General features: G+C 38.6%; 1 protein-coding gene across 1 annotated transcript; it reads right to left on the reverse strand.

The window, feature by feature from the left end:
* Nucleotides 1-3960: 3960 nt before the first annotated feature.
* Nucleotides 3961-5445, reverse strand: LOC121977427 (UPF0496 protein 3-like). Its single transcript, XM_042530008.1, has 2 exons — nt 5151-5445; nt 3961-5078 (listed from the first exon to the last, which is right to left on the reverse strand). The coding sequence occupies exons 1-2, from the start codon at nt 5200-5202 to the stop codon at nt 3991-3993; spliced, it is 1140 nt and encodes a 379-aa protein (XP_042385942.1). The 5' UTR covers nt 5203-5445; the 3' UTR covers nt 3961-3990.
* Between the last annotated feature and the right edge of the window lie 5252 nt (nt 5446-10697).

The raw sequence follows: 10697 nt of genomic DNA on the forward strand, positions 1-10697 counted from the left end.
CTCGCTCGGCCTTCAGTCGGCCGATAATATACTAAAAGTGATACATAAGGCTAAGTACATTTATGCTCGATCGAGCTTTGCCCGACCGAGCGCATATACGCATACTGGTGCTCGCTCGGCATTCAATCGGCGAGTAATATACTAAAAGTTATTTATAGGGCTAAGTGCCTTTACAGTCAGTCGGGCTTTGCCCGACCTAGCACATATAGATACACTGATGCTCGTTCGGCATTTACTCGGCTAGTAATATATTAAAAACTATATATAAGGCTAAGTGCCTTTACGTTCGGTCAAGCTTTGTCTGGCCGAGCACATATACGTATACTGATGCTCGCTCGGCCTTCACTCGGCGAGTAATATATTAAAAGCTATATATAATGCTAAGTGCCTTTATGCTCGGTCGGGCTTTTCCCGACCGAGGATATATACGTACATTGATGCTCGCTTGGCCTTCACTCTGCTGGTAATATACTAAAAACTATATATAAGGCTAAGTGTCTTTACGCTCAGTCAGGCATTGCCCGACCGAGCACATATACGTACACTAATGCTCGATCAGCTTTCTCTCGACTAGTAATATACTAAAAACTATATATAAGGCTAAGTGTCTTTACGCTCGGTCGGGCTTTGCTCGGTCGTGTACATATATGTACACTGATGCTCACTTGTCCTTCACTCGGCCGATAATATACTAAAAACTATATATAAGGCTCAATGCCTTTACACTTGGTTGGGCTTTGTCCGGCCGAGCACATATACGTATACTGATGCTCGCTCGGTCTTCACTCGGCTGGTAATATACTAAAAGCTTCTATAAGGCTAAATACCTTTACGCTCGGTCGGGCTTTGTCCGACCGAGCGTATATACGTACACTGGTGTTCGTTCGCCCTTCAATCAACCAATAATATACTAAAAACTATATATAAGGCTAAATACCTTTACGCTCAGTCGGGCTTTATCCGACCAAATGCGTGTAAGTACATAGGTGCTCGTCCGGCCTTCACTCGACTATATATCCCTTCTTTCTTTCTCGGTCATGACTTTTACTTCATTTGCCAGGCCACTCCATCATAACCCATATCAATACAATACTTGTAAACAATCCTCTCTTCTGTTATACTTTGTGATCTAGTGCTTTAACTGTTATAAGAGGTTTCTCCGTCGGAAGGATATTTGATAGTGAGTTTTTAATGTCTTAGACTAGCAATCTTCTAATTGTAAACCAAGTAAAAAATCTGTCTCTACTTTCTTTCTTATTTATTAGTTTACTATTAAACAAGTGTGTCTTAATTTAGTTTGAAAAGTTGAGAAAGGTGTTTTGTTTATTTTATATTATGCAGGGTAATTCACTTCCCTCTTGCTGGCTAGAGACCAACACATATGAAATACATAGAATTACTAAATAATGTGTTTATTTATATTAGATCATGACTACTAAGAATATTATAGATGAACTTAATAAGGGAGAGAAATTATATGGAGATAACTATAAAATATAGTACCTCAAGATACAATATGTTCTTGAGGAATAAGAAATTCTAAAGGCTGTAAATTAGTTTATTGAAGAACCTACTGATGGTTCTACAACATAGAATAAAGGTAATCTTGATGCCTATAAGGCATAAAAGAAAATGGACTTCACTACTAAGGGAATATTGATTGATTTAATGGTAGATGACATAGTATTTAAATGAGTCATTCCATCAGCTCATGCCATTTGGGTTGCCCTGAGAGAAAAGTACAATGGAGTTAGTTTTAAGCAACCATCGTCAGCTAACAATCAAGTTTAACAGCTACAAAAAGCGACCGAATGTTATCATGGTCCAACATCTAAGGGAAATGACAAATATGATTCAGGATTTAAAGGTTGCTAATCATGAGTTGACTGATGAACAACAAGTTCATGTAGTTCTCCGTTCCCTTCCTGATTCTTAGGGAATGATGAAATAAAATCTGACTCATGGCGAATGTATCAAGACTTTTACTGATGTCTCACGCCATACTGAATTGGAGGTGGAAAGAATATAATCCGCAAGGATTTCTATATAAGCTTTTATAGCTCAAGGTTCTGTTGGAGCATCTGGATCCAAGAATAAGAAAAGATGATTCTTGAAAGGAAAGGAAAAGGAAAAAGAAGTTAGTGCTACTACTGGGCAAGGCCCAGTCAAGAAGAAAGAAAGAAGTATGGAAAACAACCTAAAAGAAAGTTTAGTTGTTATAATTGTGACAAAAAGGGTCACTTTACTCGAGAATGTACTGAGCTAAAAAAGGTAGATTCATATTTATCTTCTTTTCATGAGCATTTTGTCGCTAGTTCGGTGTTATTTACTGATTCTTATCGTTTGTGGATTATAGATTCAAGAGCAAAAAATCATGTAGCTCATGATCAAGCTACATGCGTGGAGTATTGTCAGGTACCAACTAATAACAAATGGATATATGTGGGAAACAATGCAAGGATTAAGTCAAAGGAGTTGACATTTACAAACTCAACCTATGTGGTAGACGTATTTTGTTTTTACATGATGTCCTGTATTGCCCTGAGATTTGACAAAATCTAATTTACGTTACTAGTATTCTTGATTTGGGTAAACTTTTACAGTCGTTGTATGGAACTAAATATTAACTCTATGTTAATAGGATATAGTTATATATCAAATGGTTTCATGATTCTTGATGTAGAACCAGATATTAATTATGACAATAATGATTATTTTTCAAATATTGCTCTTACTAGTGACGTTAATGTAAATGATGAAGTTTGTCATGGTAGATTAAGACATATAGGACAAGAACGAATAAATAGATTAACTAAAGAGGGTCTACTCAGCACTTATGCTAGAGTTAACTTATCTATACGTGAGCATTGTCTTATTGGAAAAATAACTAGGAAACTATTTAGTGAGGTTATTAGAGTTGAATCATCATTGTAATTAATTCATTAGAATATTTATGGTTCAATGAATGTGAATGCTAGACATGGAAGTTTTTATTTTTGTTATATTTATTGATGATTTCACACGTTTTAGTCATATATATTTGATCTCTCATAAATTTGAAGCATTAGATTGCTTTAATCGTTGTTTGGATGAAATTGAGAATTAATTGAAACGTAAGGTTAAAACCTTATGCATTGATCATGGAAATGAATATTTGTCTGATTAATTCAAGACAATATGTAATGAGAAAAAGATCATTAGACATCTAACTATTCCTAGAACTCCACAGCAAAATGGGTTGCTGAAAGAAGAAATTGAACTTTTCTAAATATGATTAGGTCATGATGACACATGCTAATTTGCTGATCTCCTGTTAGGGAGATGCATTATTAGCTGCAACATATATATATCGAGTGCCTTTTAAATTTGTTCCATCTACTCCATATAAACGTTGGACAGACAGAAATCATATTTGAGTAATCTGATATCTTGGAGATCAATTACCTACGTTCATGATAATACTCACAAATATGAAAAATTAGGACAAAGGGGTAAGAAGTGTATCTTTATAAGGTATTCTGATACTTCTAAGGATTATGTCTTCATTGGTGAGCAATACGATGGAATCATCTCTGAAATAGAATTAAGAGATGCTACTTTTTTCGAAACTGAGTTTCCAACAAGGGATGAAGTTGATAAAACCATTCCTTTATTTATAATAAAAAAAATAATGTTCATTTATCAATGGATAAGACATCACGAGAGATATCTAAATTTAGTCAATTTAGTAGGAATGATTTACAGAAGATTAATTTAATTTCTCAATAGACTAATCTTTAAATAATTATTTTTTAAAAAAAAATTAAAATTATTTCCTTACAATTTTTCTTTGATTTAGCATTCACCCAACAAAAATAATGAATAAAAGTGTTCTGTCTAAATTTATTTTACGATCAAGCATATCAATAATATTTTTACTTTATTCATTCATTAATTTTAATTTTATTTCGCAAATGGATCACTTAAATTGGAACCCTGCAATATAATTAATTAATTAGCAAACAAAATTTCTTGCATAACTAATTTCCTGGCCTTGTTGATGGTCATGAAACAGAGATACAAGTGCTCTTCCAGCTCGTCCAGCTGTCGGCTAAAGCTCCCCACGCTTCTCACCGCCTGCTGCACCACCTCCTCCGTCATCCACCTCCCTCCGCCGCCTTCCTCCTCGTCGCCGCCGCCCCACTCGCACAGCCGCAGCAGCCTCCTCGCGTGCTCTGCTTCGTCGCGCAACCGCGCCACCAACCGGCTTATCGTGTCCAAATCCCGGTTCAGTATGTACGCCCCCCGAGCCGCCGCATCCAACTGCGCGATCCCACGGTCTAGCCGCCGAGCCGACCTGCCACCTCGACCCACTCCGGCCGATACCAGCCCTGGCAGCGCCGCCGCGGCCACGACGGCGTGGATAGGCACGCAGGCGCCGACAATCGACGCCGACGCTACGAACACGACCACGCAAACGGAAGCCGCCGCGCGCCTGATCCGGCGGAGACGCTGCCGCTTCGCTCGCGCCTTCTTCCGGCCGGACTCGAGCCGGTCGAGCAGGCTGACGGACCCCTCCCGAACCGACTGGAACTTGCTCTGAGACACGCCGAAAGGATCGAAGCGGGCGTCGCCGGATTTGCTCACGTAATCACCGACGGCTCGGAGGGCGTCGCGAGAAGGGCGGCTCCCGGAGAGGAGGGAGTGCACCGCGGCCTTGAGCGGGCGGAAGCGGCGGCGCGTTCGGTCGATTTCCTGCAAGAGGAGGCCGAAGAGGAGAGAGGCGTCGGCTGTCCCTGCGTAGTAATCGGTGAGGAGGGCGCGCGTATCCAGCCGGAGGGAGCCCGGCTTGAGGTGGCCGAGGATTTTGGAGACGGTAGTCTGGTCGGGGCTGAGGAGGTTCTCAGCGAGGAAGCCACCGACGCTCTTTCCTCTCCTCGCCGACATCGGCATCTTCAGGGCGGCGCCGTGTTCCAACTCGTGGTCCAACACCTGCGCCCAGAACTCGTGGTACGACTCGGTGCGGAAGGCGCTCGCATACTCCTCGGTGAGGTCGAAGCTCGAAGCCGCGATCGGTGCAACAACTTCACATCTTCTTCCTGAAATTTGCATGATATTAATGCACGTTAATTAATTATGTGCAATTCGTATATATAAACATGCAATATTACCTCTTCGAACTTGATTTTTACAGTCTCGAAATAAGCTGAAATCTATGCGCATATCTTCTTAATTCCCAGAAAAGATCGAGACCAGGAAAAAAATTGCATGCGATCTTATAAAATTTTGTTTGTATTGCAATTAAAGTGGGAGAGAAGAATCGAAGTTTGGACTTAGCTAGCACGAATATTATGCTTATAAACGCAATAAACTTGGAGGAGAGGCGAAGTTGATGGTGGAAACTTGGAAGGAAGCAGAGCACTGGCGAGCACTCAAGGGAAAGAGGGGATGAGGGACGGCGGAGTGGTTTTGATATCAACCGTAGGATCAGGAATGGACGGGGAAAATGGTAGTGATTAGATTTGGGTGGGCCCTTGTGGATCTATCTCGCGTTTCTCGTGGATTTGGGTGAGGAGATTATATAATCATTGTAACAAATAATTGGTACAAAAGAGTTTGATAACAATGCCTTTAATGTGAGACGTATAAGATAAGTCACTAATTAAAATAAAGTTTAGTTGAGGAGTTTGCTGAGATGGTTTAAACTAATATTAAAGTATATTTAATTTTAGTTCAATTTAAGGTGAGAATTAGGTTAAAAGTTACATTAAATTTTAAGACTTATTTTCGGCTTAATATAGTGCTCAATTAGTTGAGCTAGGGTCGAATAGTTATTGATTTATATTGTATTTTAGTTCTATTTAAGGTGAAAATTAGATTCAAGTGAATGTTAATCTTTTCTAAAAGTATTTATCCAACTCTTTTTTTTTCTCCTTGAGGTTTCACATTTCCTAGAAGGGGATCTCTTCTTATTATCCCCCATTCTTAGAGAAGGATAAACTGATCAAGAAAAGAGGAAAACAATCTTGGATATTTTCCTTAAAACTTTAGATAAATTTTCTTATTTATAAATCCTTGTTTAATTGTTTTTAGATAAATTTTCTTGTTTATAAACTTTGATATTGTACTCCTTGCCCATTGCTCCTGGCATAAAATATGATATTCCTTTCACCAAATCTATAAAATTTCATCAAGTTAATGCCAATTATAAATTTAAGCTTCAAAACTAATAACCAATTAGATATTCACAAGTATTATTATTTAATTAATTGATTATATGTTTTTATCAAAATAAGTTAATATTTTCACCATTCAACATTAAACAGCAATTCCGTATTTCTTATTTTATTTGTTTTTTTTTTAATTTTCAATAATTTTTATTATTAATATTAATAAGATTAGAACAATAATTAAGTTGTATCCCACAATCTAGAATCAGTTATATGAATCTTTTTACGTCATTGGGTGTCAATAAATTTTATCTTATTTTATTGTTATAAACTAATTTTTTTTTATTTTCTTCTTTCTCGTTTGATGTACGTGTTTGTTATAGTTTCACATGACCTAACTAGAATATTTATTAGTTGTATATGTGCATGTCTATACCATCTTAAACATGTCTCTCAGAATTTTTCCTCAATAGATGCAACTCTGACTTTCTCATCCACTTTAATATTCTCATTTCTGCAACCCTCATCTTCTACTCATGTGCTCGAGTCATAGCCCAATATTCAGCTTCATATAACATAGCAGGTCTAACTACGATTTTATAAAACTTTTATTTAAGTTTTAGATGTACTTTACGATCATATAAAACACCCAACACTCTCCTCCATTTCAATCATACCTATATTCTATGTAAGACATCTCTCTCAATCCCTCTATCATTTTACAAAAATGATCTTAAATATTTAAAACTTTCACTTTTCCTATTTTAACAATTATCTCATTACGTCTAATATTGCTAAACTTATATTTCATATATTGTGTCTTTATTCTACTAAGTCAAACATTTCCCTTCTAGTGTTTCCCGCTAAGATTCTAGTTTAACATTATTCCTTCATGTGTTTTATCTACTAAAATAATATTATCTACAAACAACAAACTAGTTTTGATATTGATCAATCGAATTAAGTTAGATCATGTATATTTGATGCTTTGTGTCTGAGTGTGCAAGGACTTATAAACACAAGAAGTCGAATGGAAGATGCAACAAGTGAGAAAAATGACACATGAAGGGAGCCAATGGGGCTCGATGCATCTGAGAGATGAGGAGCTGCTGAAAAGTACACTAATGGAGCGATAAGGATGCCCACAGTGCATCCAAGGGACGAGAAATCGGAAGGAAGATTGCTCAAGGAGAAGACTGAAGTTGGGTTCAAGTGAACTCAACTTTGGATGGTCGTACCATCACCCAAGGCGAGTGGAGTTAGAAAATGGTCAACTTTAAAGTTAACCATTCGAGGTGCCTCCATTGACTGGAGGCACCCTGCTAATTTGAAGACTTGAGACTCCTAAGTTGATTGGAGTGTAGGTGCAGCGGAGGCCGGCAATAGGGGGTGAATTGCTGAAAATAAAAATAAACTATACCTTCCTCGTGCTTTCAACTCAATTAGTGCAATAGTAAATAAAGCAGTAAAGTAATAAAGCAGTAAACAAAAAAGAAACAGGAATTTAACCTGGTTACAACCAAGGAGGTTGTTAATCCAGGGCAATGAGAAGCGCACTAAAAAGAATCTCCTTTATTGAAGGCGGAGAAACCTTTTACACTTTGGAAGCTTAGAACTATTGCTAGGAATGGCTACATAATTGATTGCTTGAGTTGTATTGAATTCCTAGCTCCAGGGGCCTTTAAATAGCCTCTGGAAATCTGATCTCGAGGGTCCAAGGAGCCTCCAATAGGGGTCCAAGGCGCCTCCAAGGGGTGAGCGGATAAAACTTTATCCGCAGCTCGAAACGGTCAGTTTGACCTGTTGAAGGCACCTTCAACAAGGCTGAAGGCGCCTTCAAGCTGGAGGCGCCTCCAAGCCTGATGGAGGCACCTCCAAGCTGGCAGCTCAAATTCCAGCTTGCTTTCTTCAGCTTTCGACGCTCCGTTCTTTTGGGTGATTTCGGCCAACCGGAATAGGGCTCACCCGAACCCAATTCTCGGCCTTCTCCTCGAGCAATCTTCCTCCCCGGCTTAACGTCCCTCGAACGCCGCGCACGTTCTTCTCTCCCACCGGTGTTCTCTTCCGCAGCTCTCTCGTCCTTCTGACGCACCGAGCCCGTCGGCTCCCTTCCCGTGCCGTCCTTCTCGCTAGCTACATCTTCCGCTCGACTTCCTGCACTCCTAAGCTCCTGCACACTCAGACACAGGGATCAAACACAGCAGGACCTAACCAACTTGGTTGATCACATCAAAACACCCACGGGGACCAACAATCTCCCCCTTTTTGATGTGCATCAACCCAAGTTCAAGTTAGGGTAAAAATAGACAGAAAAGTAATTTTAAAAGAAAATTACTAAACTCACATATTAAGCATTAGTTTGCAATAAATAAAATTACAACACTGCAACACAATTTAGAAAAATATTAAAATTTTAAACTTTCTAACTCCCCCTTAACTTGTAACTTTTCTCTCCCCCTTTGATCACAGCAAAAACGGGGTGATAACTCAAAAAAAATATTTTAGAAAAATTTTTAACTTTAGATAAAATTTCTAAGTAAGAATGAGGTTTTTGAAAAAAAAAAATTCTAAGTCAAATTTTTTTTTAAAATTTTCCAAGGAAAAGTTAATTTTAAAAATAATTCTTAGTAAAAATAACTGAGATTTAAAGAAAATTCTAAGAAAAAAAATCTATGACTTTTTCACAATAATTTCTAAGTCAAAATCAAATTTTTTTTTTTTGGAATTTTTCAAAAATGTTTGAAAAACTTTCAAAGCATTATTTAATTCTTGTTTAATGCTTTTTCAGAAACTTAATTAAACATTTTCTTTCAATATTTTAGCTTCCAGGTCGTGGCGAGGCACTAGGCCTTCTTGGTTATTGGAGCAACAACCACTTCCTTAGACAAAGCTTCTATAAAAAATTTCAATGTTTAATTTTCTCACTGTAAGCTTTTAACTAAAATAGAAATTTAAACTAGCAAAGATTTTGGAACCCAATAAAGGTTCCTTCCTACAGGGTTGGTCAAAAACTTAGGGGGTACATGATTTTTGGGCACTTTTCTAAGTTGACCCTGGTGTTTTCTAATGTACCAATTTAATTTTTCATAAATTTTTAATTTTGAGTTTGGAAATTTATTTAAACATGCATTAGATTTCAATTTTTCAATTTCTAATTTTAATTTATCATTTTCTGATTTTATGCTATCATACATTTCTACTGGGCATGCTTTTGCAAGGATCAATTTCAATTCAGTATTTCCTTTTTCTAATTAATCTAATTCTTTGGACAGAGAGTTGATAAATTTAAAAGACTGAGTCGGGGTTAGATTGCGTACCTTACTTACCTGATCTGGTGACGCTCCCCCTTCACTGCTGCTTTCTTCTTCTGATGTTCCTCCCCCTTCATCGATGCTCATCTCTGAGCTAGACGTTTCTTCTAGCTGATGGTTGACCATCAGTGCTATCCCCGAGAATTTTTCGACTTCTGATTCAGAGGACAACGAATCATCCCACGTGGCCTTTAGATTGTGTTTGGGTCGAGCTGGATTCTTGCTCCTTTCCTTATCCTTCTGTTTGCTCTTCAATTTTGGGCAGTCCTCCTTGATATGCCCTTCTTCGTTGCAGTTGTAGCAATGAATTGTTCTTTTCTTTCGTTGATGCCTCTGTGATCTAAACTTATTAGTATTAAAAAATTTATTGAAGTGTTTTACCAGTAGTGCCGCTTCGGATTCGTCGACCGAGGCTTTTGAGTCAGAACCGTTTATTTTTTGCCTTTAAGGCAATGTTTTGACTGGTCTTCTCCACTCCATTGGGCTCTGTAACTCGAGATTCGTGAAGTTCAAAAGTAGAAAACAATTGTTCTAAAGTACTTACCTCGTTGTCCTTAGAGATGTAGTACACATCTACTAAGGAGGCCCAATCGGAAGTTCTCGGAAAAGCGTTGAGCGCGTACCGGATCGAGTCCCGGTTCATTACTTCTTCTCCAAGGTTGTTGAGTTGAGTTATCAACTCTTTGATCCTCGCTTGGAGTTGCGCTACCTTCTCTCCTTGGTTCATCCGGAGGTTCGTCAACTGGGTCCGGAGGATGTCGCGCCTCGCTAGCTTTGCTTCGGAGGTACCTTCGTGAAGCTCCAGGAATTTTTCCCAGAGATCTTTCGCGGAGTTCCAATCCGATTTACCTCCTGAGGCGGCAGAACGCTGAGTAGGTGGAACTCAGCCTTCCCGTTGGTGACGAAATCTGCTTGTTCCTTTTTCGTCCAGGTGTTTTCCTCCTTATCTTTCGGAACTGCATAGCCATATTTCATTATTAAAAGAATGTCAAATTCAGTTTTAAACAATACCTCCATTTTACACTTCCATGTGGCGAAGTCTCTGTCGAACTTCGGGGGATGGATGTTCGCTCCGGTCATCGTCTTGATCGTAGTGCTTCAGTTGGCGGTTAGTCCTTCTGAGGCAATCAGACTCTGATACCAATTGTAGGTGCAGCGGAGGCCGGCAAGAGGGCGGTGAATTGCTGAAAACAAAAATAAACTATATCCTCCTCGTGCTTTCAACTCAATTAGTGCA

The sequence above is a fragment of the Zingiber officinale genome, chromosome 4B (genome assembly GCF_018446385.1).
Source record: "Zingiber officinale cultivar Zhangliang chromosome 4B, Zo_v1.1, whole genome shotgun sequence".
NCBI classification, from domain to species: Eukaryota; Viridiplantae; Streptophyta; class Magnoliopsida; order Zingiberales; family Zingiberaceae; genus Zingiber; species Zingiber officinale.